This window comes from Peromyscus californicus, unplaced genomic scaffold (assembly GCF_007827085.1).
Source record: "Peromyscus californicus insignis strain IS unplaced genomic scaffold, ASM782708v3 Scaffold_6__1_contigs__length_162567912, whole genome shotgun sequence".
Taxonomy (NCBI): Eukaryota; Metazoa; Chordata; class Mammalia; order Rodentia; family Cricetidae; genus Peromyscus; species Peromyscus californicus.
Window position 1 is genome coordinate 136,915,023 of NW_026294584.1, and position 14,490 is coordinate 136,929,512.

Genomic DNA, 14,490 nt, shown 5'->3' on the forward strand with positions numbered 1-14,490 from the left:
AGTACATACTGTACTGACAGACACAGGATATTCTGTATGGTCTCTGGATACAATCAAAGTATATGGTTCACAAAGACATATTAGGCTGTTGTGATAAAACAGCAAAATGTTCTACAGTGGATTTTCTTTTGTTAGAAGTAGATATATACTTACAGACAGTAGTTAAAAATGTAGGCGAGTAAATACATCTTTTCCAGCAAAGTAAAACAAACATAAATAGAACAATTTATAATTATCTTTCTAGATAATTATGTATGTAGATAATACATAGATAATAGCTAGATAAAATTTTAGACATGTATGTGCATATGAAATGCATGCAAGCTTCTGTGTCACCTTATGTAACATTTTAGGCACATGAGTTCCAAAATCACTGCTCCTACTCTCTTTTTAACACAAATCCCCTCCACACCCTTTTACCTACCTCCATCCACACATAATAGGTTATCCTCCTGTGGTGACATCTTTGCTATTTCTTTGCCCATGTCGGGCCACAGGTCGGTGTGCTGCTGGAAGACTCCCCTGATTTCACAGCTGTCCCAGTGGCAAAAGACGAAGATTCTTACTGCCTCTGTGCCAATGGGAGGCACACCACATCCTGGTTGGTAACTCCCAAATCATTAGGTAAGTAGAAACTCTGTAAGGGGACTCTGCAGAAAGACTGAATGCAGGAAGGTTTCTGAAGTTACTTTCTTCTCATTGGGCCCTCAAGCTCTGGGTCACGACTACTTCTGGCCCGTGCTTACCACCTTCTTAAACACAGGACAAGCCCTTGAACTGCTCATAGAACTGAGGATACTTTGCAGATCTTGGGGTTTGGAGGATGCCAAGTTCCTGGCACATCTGAGCTCAGCTCTGTGGGCCGTGTGTTTCAGGGAATGTGAATTTCTCCGTGACTGCAGAAGCACAACAGTCCCCAGAGCCTTGTGGTTCTGAGGTGGCCACAGTTCCTGAAACTGGGAAGAAGGACACAGTTGTCAAAGTCCTGATAGTGGAGGTGAGTGACCTCACTTGATTGACAGTGTGCTGAGACTGGAGCGAGGTCGACTGTGTTTAGATGAAAAATAGAAGCTACTAATGTGTGATCTTAGGATACCTCACAGCAAGTGGCAAGCTTATACTTTAATCAGTGTGTTCTGTCTTCTTTTCTCTTCCCATTCTCTTTACTGGAGCCTGGAGGGGATGGGCTATGCCAGTTTATCTTCTTAACTTGACTTCTTCCTTCTGATCCTATATTTTGTCTTTATTATATTTCCTTGTTACCTTCTATGTCACCTGGCATCCCCAAATTCTCAAATGTTTATGCCATTCCTGATATGGTGGAAAGTTATACCATCTAATTCCAGTCCTGGCTCCAAAAGTAGAGAAGCTGTCTCCCCCTGCCAAAAAAAAAATTAGAAAATGTTGCCAAATATCTTTGTATTTGCACACTCAGTAATTTCTTGAGTCTGAACGTTCTATCTTTTTGTCAAGCCCGAAGGAATTAAGAAAGAACACACCTTCAGTTCACTGCTCTGTGCCTCAGGTGAGAATCCTTCAAAACAGTAATAAGATAATAACTTACATCATCTACTTGGATCTCTTACAATATTTCGCTAAAGAAACCTGGATAGTTGAGTACCTTGGTCTGTTTGTGAGGCTTCTATCAGTGGGATCAGGACCTGTCCCTGGTGCATGAGCTGACTTTTTGGACCCTATTCCCCATGGGATGTTTTGCCCAGCCTTGATGCCAGGGAAGGAACCTGTTTCTGCCTCACCTTGATATGCCATGCTTTGTTAACTCCCATGGGAGGCCTGCCCCTTTCTGAATGAGGGGGGTTCCTGGGGCGGGGGGTAGACAGGAGATAGGGGAAGGGAACTGGAAAAGAGGAGGGAGGGGAAGCTGTGGTTGGTATGTAAAATAAATGAAAAAAATTAAGTAAAGAAAACCAGGATACTGTATACCGTATAACCACTAAAATAAATAACCAAATTGAGTCACACAAATTATCAAGATCTTTACTCACCTGATGAAGCTACCAAAAGTACCGTCATGCTTCTACCTAGGACTTCAGAGTTCACTGTAGCCATTTTCTCTAGACCACAGAACCTTCTCATCCAGCACATCTCAGTACTTAGAAAGTTATAGCTAGGGAATAGCTAAGAAGAGAATACAACCCAAATTTTCCTAAAAAGAAAGAAAGAAAGAAAGAAAGAAAGAAAGAAAGAAAGAAAGAAAGAAAGAAAGAAAGAAAGAAAGAAAAAAATACATAAAATCTTGGGAAGGACAATGTTTCTTTTATATGAGATTGTAAATAAAAACAGAGGTTTCTATGGCCAAATATATTCCACACATAAGCCAAGCTACATCGTGATGTGTACCAAACATAATATTTCTCTGTAATAGTTGTTTCTATGACTTGTTCTTTCATCCATGCTCCTCACTGGATGCACTGCTGCAAAAGAAATATAGCAATGTGTCACACAAGGGGAGCTCTCTGTCCCCTGGGAGGGACAGGCACAAAGGCAGAGACTGTCCACTCACAGGAATGACCACATGACCAGCACCTGCACTAGTCAGTGGAGGAGTGCTTGTCCAACATATATTTGTCCAAGGAATAAAGAAATTGGAATTAGTTTAAATTTAATGTAAAATCCATTATTATATGAAAATTAGCAAAAGAGATGAAATAAAGCAAATTTCTTTGTAAAAGAGATAAACTAATGTAACAGTGACTAATACAGTATGTAGAAGAAAACCATCATATAATGCTAAAGTCCTTTAAATGTTTTCCATTAAAGAAAGTTCATGAATGGGGTTACTGGATATTAATTTTTAAAAAACCAAGGACAATGTAACAAAAACCCTATTCTTCCCATTGATCAATTCTGGTTCTTCTGATATTTATTTATTATAAGACAATCTGGCCATTACTCCTGCCATAGGAAAACCTTCCATGAGAGCATCTCGGGAGTGATCAGTGAAACCTCCTAAGGCGTCACTCAGGGGGAACCAGAAATAACAAAGGCCAGTTCAGAATTTATCCATTTACTTATTTTGACATACTGGAGGTTAATTCAAACATTGCCTTATTTTAGGTTTCCACAGCTAAGATAAAACACCATGACAAAAAGCACGTTGGAGAGGAGAGGATTATTTCGTCTTACACAGTCAAGTCCCTCATGAGGGAAGTGAGGACAGGAACCTGCAGGCAGGAACTGAAGCAGAGTCACGGGGGAGTGCTGCTCACTGGCTTGCCTTCCCTGACTTGCTCAGTTTGCTTTCTTATACACCTGAAAGGACCACCTGCTCTGAAGAGGACCACCCAGACTAGGCTAGGCCCTCCCATGTCCATCATTATAAAGAAAATGCCCCAAGACCTGCCAACAGGTTGATTTTATGGAGGCATTTTCTCAATTGAGATCCCTATTCCCAGAAAACACTAACTTAGGTCAAAGTTCACACAAACACAAAACAAAGCAAAACAAAAACTCAAAGCAGAGTATACCTAAACCAAACTTCAACCAATAAACATATTTTAATGTGTTTATTAAATTATTAAGTAAGGCATCGATAGGAGCCTCAGATATCCTTTGGGAGATGCTTTGCTTCAATACAATCAGTGATAACAGCAAATGCAACAGAGCTTGGCAAGGCAGTACTACCAGGAAATGTGGGTTTGTGGTATTTACAACAAGATCATTATTCTAGAGAGACAAGAAGTCAAAGCTTAAGACACAGTTCTAAGCGACTAACCGTAGGACACTTTAGAAGTTCTGAGTACTGAGATAATCATGTACTTGTTTGTTTTGTTTATTAAGATGCCGGCATATCTGAAAAATTGTCGCTGATGCTCCCACCAGCAGTAGTGAAAGATTCAGCCAGAGCCCATTTCTCTGTGTTGGGTGAGTCATTCCATCCCTGGAGGATTTGGGACAATAGTCACTACCACTGCCCTGTGTCCACCATGATTCCAAATGTAGCTTCTGAACTACTATACTTGAACTCTTTGACATCCTTCTTCTGTCTCTAGACCCTCAATATCCACTGGGTTCCCAGCACACCGCACCCTTGAAATTCCTTCACATCATTGGAAGTGATTCTATTAAAGATGTTATTTTGTTCTTGAAGATAATGGCTGTTCTGTCTGATGTTACATCTCTCACTTCCAGGTGGTATCTTGAGTTCAGCCATAAAAAACACACAAAATCTTCTCGAAATGCCCTTTGGCTGTGGGGAGCAGAACATGGTGCTTTTTGCTCCTAACATCTACGTACTGAAATATCTGAATGAGACCCAACAGCTGACTGAGAAGATCAAGTCAGAGGCCATTGGTTACCTCAATGCTGGTCAGTAAGGCTTAGAAACCACACTATTTTCTTGTGAATGGTCTCTCTAGAAACAGGCTTAGTCTTGGAGGGGAAAGCTGAGCAGGATTCTCATTCAGTCAGTCCTATAAGCCAGAGTATGTGAAGGCCTCTCTGGCTTCAGACTGACATCCTGTCCTTCTCTGAGCATCAGTTTCTTCAAAACACACCCAAGCCTTCCATTCCAGGCTATCAGAGGGAGCTGAACTACAAACACAAGGATGGCTCCTACAGTGCCTTCGGGGATCAGGGCGGCCAGAGTCAAGGAAGCACTTGGTAAGGAAAGTCGGCTATGTGTCAGGCTTGCTCCACTCTTGGTCCTCATGGCAACTCTACATGTATCTTATGTCATGGGAATACAGCTGATGCCTGGGCTGGGAACAAACATGTTCGAGGTAGCGGGAATCCTAAGTACAGAACTGAAATTGTCTCAAGGCTCATCTTCCTTGAATCTGTACCACCTGTTTTACTCAATTCAGTATGCTGGCTTTATCATTCCTCCACAAGATCTTTCATCAGTAAATACCCAGCTACATATTGCTGAGCATCTAAAGAGGCTCATAACTGAGTCTTAAAAAGCTGATACCATTCTTCATGTGGTACTGTATTGCATAAGAATGTGTTCTTGGGATAAAACACACAGACATTACAGGTGACAAATGACATAGAAACTGATAGAAACGGGAAGTAAGCCAAGGAGAGGGATGGACATTTTGAGGTGGAAAACATGTTGCAGGGCTTTTAGGAGAGAAGGTTTTCTGATCTACAAGAGAAAATCATCAGACTGGAAAAGGGCTAAGATGAGGGTGCAGGTGTTAGGGAAACAGGAGAGCGCGTGATGGAGAAACAGTAAGAAGCAGAGCAGGAAGCAGCTGGACCACACTGGAGTGTCCACATCCAAGAGGACCAGGGATGCAAGACTACTTTGAAAGAGCAAGAGACACTGTCAGCTTCATGCGCTCAGAGACCCTTAGACTATTACTCATGGGAGTGGTCCAGACCCCAGAAACCCGTGTGTGAAATGCTGCATCAGAACAAACGCCCTCGTCTCCCCACTCTCCCTCCCCATCAGGCTCACAGCCTTTGTGCTCAAGTCTTTTGCCCAAGCTCGAGCCTTCATCTTCATCGATGAAACACACATCACCCACGCCTTCACCTGGCTCTCCCAGCAGCAGCAGGACAATGGCTGTTTCAGGAGCTCTGGATCGCTGTTCAACAATGCCATGAAGGTGACCTATTCTGAACTACTTATAAGCATGATGACCTAATAATAACATCTGAAAGTCGGGCCATACTCCTTACCACTGGGATGAACAACCCTTTAGCCTGGGGAAGTATTTTTTTCATAATGAAGAAATAACTGAGAACTTCCATTGAATACGGAGGATTAGACACAAGCAGAGAAGACATACTTAGTGGATTGCTTGCTGTATACTTTACCTCTTTCAATCCTTTTGTTTACAGGGTGGAGTAGAAGACGAAGTTACTCTCTCAGCCTATATAACCATTGCCCTTCTGGAGAGTTCACTTCCAGACATAGTAGGTGCCACATTGCTTCTCCACCTTCCCAAACTAGTCTAAATCTTATGGCTTCCTATCCTCTCTAAAGTCAAATGACTGCTTTCCTTTTAACAAGATTTTTCAATTTATAATATTCCACTAATGAGCATCTACCTGATCAATGAAATCTTGGATCCGTTCCAAAAATCAAGCCAAAAACACAGCTTAATTATTAGTCTATATTTAATAGTTTATAAAAAGAAATGACTCCCAAAAGATAGAGAATAGACAGATGATCAATGACAGAAGATAGGAAAGAAAGAGAAGGGAGGGATGGAGGGACAGAGGAGGGAGTTAGAGAGGGAGGGAGAGAAGGAGAGAGGGAGGAGGGAGAAACGGAGGTAGAGAGGGAAAAAGAAGAGTGGAGGGCAATGGAAGGATTCATTTGAAAAGCATAAATGTCTACATCCTCCTTGTTTCTTCCAAGGCCTGCTAGGACACTTTTTCATGTTGCTCAGGATTTACTGTTCTGCCAACAGCAACCTGTTGTCTCCAAAGCGCTGACCTGCCTAGAGTCATCCTGGAAGACAATACAGCACAGGGGAAATGGCAGCTCTGTGTACACCAAGGCTCTGCTGGCCTATGCTTTCGCTCTGGCAGGGAACCAGGACAAGAGAAATGAAATCCTAAAATCACTTGATACTGAAGCTGTAAAAGAAGGTAGGAATGTGTATAATCGTGTTTGTCTCCATCCAGTTCCAGTGACGGGAAACAGGGGAGTAGACGATGTGTGGAAATAGTATTACATTTTAGTTCCGTCTCTATGGCACACTGAGGTTTCTCCTTGGACTGACACATTAGGAAATTAGCCTTTCTTCTGCACACAAACACCTTCTCTTCAGTACTTTCTCCTAGTGTGACCCAATCAACAAATGTAATATCACAGTAGAATGCAACACAGTCCAACTACCGTTACAAAGGGAAATGTAGCTAAAGCTTAACTTTCCTCTCTGATACACATATACCTGTCAGGAGGAGCCAAGACTATAAAAAACAGGAAAAAAGAAACGAGGATTCAAGGTTTTGCTCTTTCAACTGCAATTCTGAAGCCAATGGGAAACTTCCCTGAGTCATTTGGACTGAACACTGAACAACTGATGTTTTGTAGGGTGTGAGGGAATTAATGAGTGAAAGAATCATGTCTGTTCTTGTCTTCTCACCAACTCTGCTAGAACATCACTGAGGGTGTAGTTTAGTTAATACCTTAGGAATTTCTGTCTTCATATTTTTCTCAGTCATACACTATCATACCAACAGCATATTTTTTTACTGGATATTAATAAATCTGGGGATATTGTGAGTGAAAATTTTCGAACCTACTACAACCTTCTTCTATTTACTTCTTTCAAGATAGAGACATACAGTCATTCATTGGCTACTCACACTTCTAGTTATCTCTCTATTTTTACCCTAAGACAACTCCGTCCATTGGGAAAGACCTCAGAAACCCAGGAATTCAGAGAGGTATCTGTACAAACCACAGGCTCCCTCTGCTGAAGTGGAGATGAATGCCTATGTCCTCCTCACTCTCCTCACTGCCCAGCCAGCCCCAACCCCTGAGGACGTGGCTTTGGCAGTGCGCATCGTGAAGTGGATCACAAAGCAGCAGAATTCCCATGGCGGCTTCACTTCCACACAGGTCGGTGAGGGGATTTGAACAAGAGATGCAGGAACAAGAAAAAGGGAAGGAGAGGGAAAAAAACAAGGACATTTTACTCATGGGTATTTTGGGTCTATAGGAAGTGAGGGATGATACATTCCATAATAAATTCTTCTAGTTCCTGTGTTCAGACACAATAATTCTTTTCATACTTCATTTAATGAAACAGGCCTACGTTGCTAGGAACTCTAACCCAGACCCAAACCTTGACAGAAAAAAATGGCAAAAACCCTGGAGTGTTCAGAATCCTATACATAATCTCTCACCCTAAGGGCACATAGTGTACCAAAAAAAAATGCTACTTAAACTAACCTGACATCTTTATCATCGTGTGGCCCTTATGTGCAGCCATTTCCAATCTCCTGACAGACTCTTTTAATCTTATGTGTAGAGAAATCACCCTCAGGTTTTCCCCAAGCTAGTAGGAACTCCTGCTGCCCTGCTTTATCTCTCCACAGTTGGAAACAATCAAGGCTGTAAAGCATTTGCTTTATCATCTAGTCAGTATAATTCTCATGAGGTAAAAATTTACAAAACTGCTCATCTACCATAATATCTATAAATTATGCTCTTGGTATTCAGGGCATATATGGCAGTTAATCTCCAGAGGGGGACAGTGAGGAGGTCAGTTCCTCTAAAGGAGGGTAATGTACAAACAGGAGCCTTCCATGACATTAGCTACCCTGCTTTGCATTCAATTCTTTCAGTCTTTCATGTCAATAGGAAGTCTGAATTGTAAATGACAGTAACACCCTCACTGCATGTTTCTGTTCTCTTGTTGGGCTCTGCAGTCAGGATAGCATCTGGAGCTGACTTGGGATAAGAAGGGATCCTGAGGAGAGATCCTCTCTAGAGCATGGAGTACCTCCCCACAGAGTATGCTGCTGAGGAGCAAGGCGAGGAAGGACAGCACTAGATCACAGTTGTTCCTTTATTTGATAAGATTGGATCGTGACTAGCACTTGGCCATGATGTTGATGTCTCTTGGGTGTTCCTCAAGTGCAGAAGAAAGTTTGGTGATGAGGTCAAGAATGCTGTTTTGTTGACAGATGCTCAGCATCATCATCATGGGAATCAAGGACAAAGGAAGAAAAACAGTAAATGCTAGGAGGAAAATCTAATTTGCCTTTATTCTTTGTACTAGTTTGGGGGAAATCTGCATATGCTAGGGTGCTCTGTGTAAAGAGGGAAATTAAGTGGATGTTTCTGGTTCTCGAATATTTCCTAAATTAAAGTCTAGAGATCAAATAATCAGAGGCAAAACCTCATGACACTTTTGTCACAGCCTCCGAAAAAGTGGAACCCTTCCACACTGATGCTGTGCCAAACTTTTACACTCATCTCTCACAGGACACTGTGGTGGCCCTCCATGCTTTGTCCAAGTATGAGGCAATTACTTTTGTCAGAAGTCAGAAAACTCCTTTGGTGACGATCCAGTCTTCAGGGACATTTTCCATAGAGTTCCAAGTAGACAACAGTAATCACCTATTACTGCAGCAGGCCCCACTACCAGACATCCCTGGGGACTATGACATCAATGTGTCAGGGGAAGGATGTGTGTATGCTCAGGTAAGATTCTGGGGAAGTTGTGAATATACAGCTGGGAGCCTACTTCCCCTAAATGAAAAGTTTCCCTTTGCCTACCTGCACACATTATGTTCAGATTTGGAGAAATGGATCCAAGTATCCAGTGCAATGGAGGTAAAGTATTTCTATTCACTACTTCTCAGACAATGCTAAGATACAACGTGCACTTGGAGAAACAGGAGTCTGCATTCACTCTGTGGGTACAGACAGTACCTCTGACTTGTGATAACCCCAAAGGCCACAACAGCTTCCAGATCTCACTAGAAATCAGGTATGAGCCTCTGTCTCTCTCTTGGCTACTACAGTGTTGTCTTCCTAGAACTCTTCACAGAATGGGTTCAGAGATATCCAAAGCCAGGCTCTTCATTAGGATTTTGTTTTGTCAAAAAAATAAATACTTGACTCCAGCAAAGTGAACAATGAAGAATTATAGAATTATAATCTCTAATTAGTCTACTTTTGGGGTTCCTTTCTCACCCACTATCATAGTAAATAATAGATTATTCTTTTTCCTATGATTCTTTAATGTGGGCTCTTCTTCTTCACCAACAAAGGCAAGCCTTCCTGGTCTTTTAAGATTCCATTTTTCTACAGGGAAAAAAAGATATTCTGTTCTTCTGACACTTGTCAAAAACTTCATATAAACTATAACCAGCAGTGGGTGCTAACTGCAAAAACTGAAGGTATCTTGGATGGAAAGAAGACTTCCACAGTGTGACCTATTATCTTGTTTCCCACAGTGTACTCTTTAGGGGCCTACCACCCTGCTCCCAGATAAATACCTGGAGACTTATTCTTACTTTATGAATGACCAGCCTTAGCTTGGCTTGTTTGTAACCAGCTTTTCTAACTTCACTTAAATTATCCCATTTCTCTTTAACTATGTTTTGCCCCTGGGCTTTTTACCTTTCTTTATTCTATATATCTTGCTTTCCTTCTTATTCCATGGCTGGCTGTGTGGCTGGAGGCTTGGCCCCTGGCACCAGTCATTCCCTCCTCCTTTTCTTGCCCCTCACTCTTCTTCTTGAGCCTAGATTTCTCCTCCTATATATTCTCTCTGCCCGCCAGCCCCATCTATCCCTCTCTCCTGCTTAGCTATTGGCCTTTCCACTCTTTATAAGTCTTATCAGGTGCTTTAGGCAGACAAATAACACAGCTTTACAGAGTTAAACACATGCAACATAAAAGAATGCAACACATCTTTGCATCATTAAACTAATATTCCACAACAGTCGTGTGTGTATGGGTGTGTGTGTGTGTGTGTGTGTGTGTGTGAGAGAGAGAGAGAGAGAGAGAGAGACAGACAGACAGACAGACAGACAGACAGACAGAGACACAGAGAGAGAGAGACAGAGACAGAGACAGAGACAGTGCAATCTTTTTTGGAGAATTATTTATATTGACAGTAAAGGCCATATATTTTAAAGTATAGAAAAATCACACAGGGCATATCAGGAATTGCTACTGGACCTCAAAAGAGGCAAGATTCAAAGTATTAAAAATACTCCTTCCGTCCACTTCTCTGGTCTGCAGTTATACAGGGAGCCGTCCAGCCTCCAACATGGTGATTGTTGATGTGAAGATGGTATCTGGTTTCATTCCATTGAAACCAACAGTGAAAAAGGTAGGTAGACCAGATGTCTGGATTTCTGTATCCTCAGACCAGGAATGTGCCAACATCATCACAATAATGCCAAGATAAATCAAAGCAATATTAGTACTAATCTGACAAAATTGGATTTATATAATTCTAAGCATATGTTTGGACTGTGATAGTGGCCAGTAGAAGAACTAAAAACAAAGGTGTCTGAGTTCATTAAGTTCACAATAATTTTTAAAGCATAATGAACCTGGTCAATAATGATTCAGGGGAAAATATTATGAAATACCAAAATTGTAGATGTGGTGTTTTAAGAACTTTGAAAATTAACAACAAGCTAAGATCAACAGCAGAGGACACAAAAAGATACTTGCACAGAGAATGTAAGGTAAGTGAGTACTATCGAATGCAGGACCATTCACCTTCAAACAAAGTTAAAAATACCGATTACTAAGTCAGGTCTTATTCTGTCAGGCCTCTAGTGGAGCGGCATTCCCGGTCTTCTTCATGCATTTCCATTCTTATTGAAAAGTCTCTTCCAACTCACTTTAATGAATTGGTGACATCTCTATCATCTTCCACCCCTCAGTTCATTTGCCTTCTTCACCCCCAAGGCCTTTGCCTTTTCAGTAACACGGTGTTTTCTCTCATTCCAGCTTGAAAGATCAGAGCATGTGAGCAGAACAGAAGTGAGCAACAACAATGTCTTATTATATGTGGATCAGGTGAGGGTTCTTCCTGCCTCCCTAACTGTGTCTGTGTGGACAGTCCTTGATTAATGTAGGTCAGGTGAGGGTCCCTCCTGCCTCCCCAGACATGTCTAGTGGACAGTCCCTGATCTATGTAGGTCAGGTAAGCATCCTTCTTGCCTCCCCAGACATGTCTTTGTGCCTCTTGTGGGAAACATAAGGTAGGAGAAAAGTAATTTAAAGGAAGTCTTTTAGAGACGCACCTTCCCTCAATTCATACTAGATGATACTTTAAATTGTCATTCCTGGCCTGGAGACATGGCTCAGCAGTTAAGAGCACTTACTGCTCCTGAAGTACACCAGAGTTCAGTTCCTAGAACTCACACCAACTCACAACTGCCTGTATCTCCAGTTCTAGGGGATCTAATTCCCGCTTTTGGCCTCCACTAGTATATATATGAACACATAATAATAATAATAATAATAATAATAATAATAATAATAATAATATACAAATCTTGAAATTCTCTTTCCTTGTTGCTGGCTTTCCTGGGACTTATCATAGGCTCCCAAGTCAACAGGTCAAAGGGCTTAACTCTCACAATGGACAAAGCCCTACATCACACATTTAGGAGGAATATGGATTTTTGGAATAGTTTAATAGACTAGAAAAGTTTCATATACTCCCAGGAGCCTCTACTTTAGTTCCTCACATCTCTACTCTAAAATCTATATCACCGTCCACATATTTGAGCAGATGAACACAGTGACTGTGAGGTTAAATGCTATCCATGCATAACTGTTTCTCAAACACCAAGGACTGAGTGATGCTGAAGAAAAACAGTGGCCACCACCGTGATGTGATCCTGGATTACTTTTCTCTCTTTCCCAGGTGACCAATCAGACACTGGCCTTTTCCTTCGTCATTCAACAAGACATCCCAGTGAGGAACCTGCAGCCTGCCATTGTGAAAGTCTATGACTACTACGAGACAGGTGAGCAAGGGATTAGGAAGCGCCCTAAAGCGACTTGAAGTTTTCTCTTTCTCCTTTTCTTCCTTTCTTAAGACAGGTTCTCAATATGCAGCCAGGCCGACCTCAAACTCTCCATCCTCCTGTCTCAGCCTCTCCAATGCAGACATTTCTTGTATGTACCATTGCACCCAGTGTTTAAGACAATTATTTTACAGATAGGGACACATTATATAGGCCAGACTGGCAAATCAACTCTTAATAAAAGAATGTGAGTGTGACAAACATTTGTAAGATTTCAGTTTATTCGGCCACTGATGTCTTGTTCCTGCCTGTTTGTCCAAACAATCATGCGGGATCAAACATGTCTAAATAACCCAACGGACCATCCATTTGACAAAGAAGTGTCTATTGGTGGAAAGACACACAAATCTCCTTCTGAAAATAGCAACACAAAGATGAAGAACTATACAAAGAAGTATAGCAGGAATAAAAGGATGAGGGAGAATTGAAGCCCGAGTGGTCACTGATGACCAGAGAGAGAGAAAGAGAGACAGAGAGAGACAGAGAGAGACAGAGAGAGACAGAGAGAGACAGAGAAGCCAGAGGTGGAGGATTAAGTGGGGATTTTCTGTGCCAAATGTTTCAGAATAGATGAGTTCAAGAAACACTGAAGGAAAAAAAAAACCAGAAATATAGAAAGGCATCTGAGAAGACACACATCTCCATGGATCACTCCCTGTATTCTGCTCAAACCCTGCAGAATAAGCACACTTCAATATTCTCAGTTGGGTGATTTATTCTGGTGTTGTTGCCCATTTGCTTATTTATTTCGTGACAGGGAGGCATGTCACTGTGCCTGTGGAGTTCAGAGGGCAATGAGGAGAAATGTTTACTCGCCCTCTGCCCTGTGGATCCCGAGGACTGAACTCACTGTGGTCACTAGGCATGACAACAAGCGCCTTTTTCCACTGAGCCATCTTGCTGGCCCAGGATAAACGTGTCACCCAGTGGTGTAGGTAGAGTTTTCCTGCCTGGCCCACAGTCAGGACAAATCTCTCTCACCTGCCAGTCCCACAGCCTTTCAAACCCGACCAAGTAAACACAGAGACTTATTTTGCTTACAAACTGTATGGCCATGGCAGGCTTCTTGCTAACTGTTCTTACAGCTTAATTTAATCCATTTCCATTAATCTATACCTTGCCACATGGCTCGTGGCTTACCGGCATCTTCACATGCTGTTTGTCATCGTGGCGGCTGGCAGTGTCTCTCTGACTCAGCCTTCCACTTCCCAGCTTTATTCTCCTTGTCCCGCCTACACTTCCTGCCTAGCCAATGGCCAATCAGTGTTTTATTTATTGACTAATTAGCAACACATCTGCCATACAGAACATCCCACAGCACAGTGGCTTCAAGGGGGATATTTCCTTTGCTTGGTTTGTCTGATGTCCCCAGAGAGACGACTTTTCAGTAACTATCCAGGTTCTGATGGAGGAAATTGGTCAGTCCCAACACATCCACTGTGCTCCACAAAATGCTCTTGCATCAAAACTCCCATTCTCATTTTTTCCTCCATGTCTTTCAGATGAAGTGGTTTTTGCTGAATACAGCACCCCCTGTAGTTCAGGTGAGCTTCTAGCACTCCTTACCACAAGCCTTTCTCTGATCAACCTTCCTTCCCTTCAAAACTACCCAGAACTTTTGTTGGATGATCTCAGAACGCTCTCATTATGTGCAAACACAGAATGGTACACTTTGGGATTGGCGTACTAACCCTGGAATACTCCTCTAACTTCCTTACCAAAGTATATTGTAGTTTACGATAGAAAATCCAATGGATCCCATTCTTTACCACGGCCAGTTTACTTTCCTGCAGAAAACCCTGCTGTCTGTACCCAGTTAGAATTATATTCACCTGACGTGCTGTTTTCTTCTCTCCACATACACAGATAAACAAAATTTTTGAAACTCCTATCTGAGGACAAGACATTTCTAGAATCCCCAAACCCAGGAACCTTCAAGATGGTGATTTTTGTTTGCCTCTGCAATACAAATACTGAAAAAGTGTGATAAAT

The 14,490-nt window shown here is 42.0% G+C and overlaps 1 protein-coding gene across 1 annotated transcript in view; it reads left to right on the plus strand.

Annotated features, from left to right (window-relative positions):
- LOC128099740 (alpha-1-inhibitor 3-like) overlaps positions 1 to 14,188 on the plus strand; it is a 56,682-nt gene extending 42,494 nt beyond the window's left edge. The window contains exons 20-35 of the mRNA XM_052721561.1: positions 498 to 624; positions 876 to 997; positions 1,474 to 1,525; positions 3,802 to 3,885; positions 4,153 to 4,329; positions 4,536 to 4,623; positions 5,420 to 5,576; positions 5,812 to 5,886; positions 6,387 to 6,567; positions 7,323 to 7,546; positions 8,918 to 9,136; positions 9,298 to 9,425; positions 10,688 to 10,778; positions 11,411 to 11,479; positions 12,336 to 12,438; positions 14,001 to 14,188. Coding sequence (XP_052577521.1) covers positions 498 to 624; positions 876 to 997; positions 1,474 to 1,525; positions 3,802 to 3,885; positions 4,153 to 4,329; positions 4,536 to 4,623; positions 5,420 to 5,576; positions 5,812 to 5,886; positions 6,387 to 6,567; positions 7,323 to 7,546; positions 8,918 to 9,136; positions 9,298 to 9,425; positions 10,688 to 10,778; positions 11,411 to 11,479; positions 12,336 to 12,438; positions 14,001 to 14,188 — 2,085 coding nt within the window. The remainder of the gene's footprint in view (positions 1 to 497; positions 625 to 875; positions 998 to 1,473; positions 1,526 to 3,801; positions 3,886 to 4,152; positions 4,330 to 4,535; positions 4,624 to 5,419; positions 5,577 to 5,811; positions 5,887 to 6,386; positions 6,568 to 7,322; positions 7,547 to 8,917; positions 9,137 to 9,297; positions 9,426 to 10,687; positions 10,779 to 11,410; positions 11,480 to 12,335; positions 12,439 to 14,000) is intronic.
- The last annotated feature ends 302 nt before the right edge of the window (positions 14,189 to 14,490 follow it).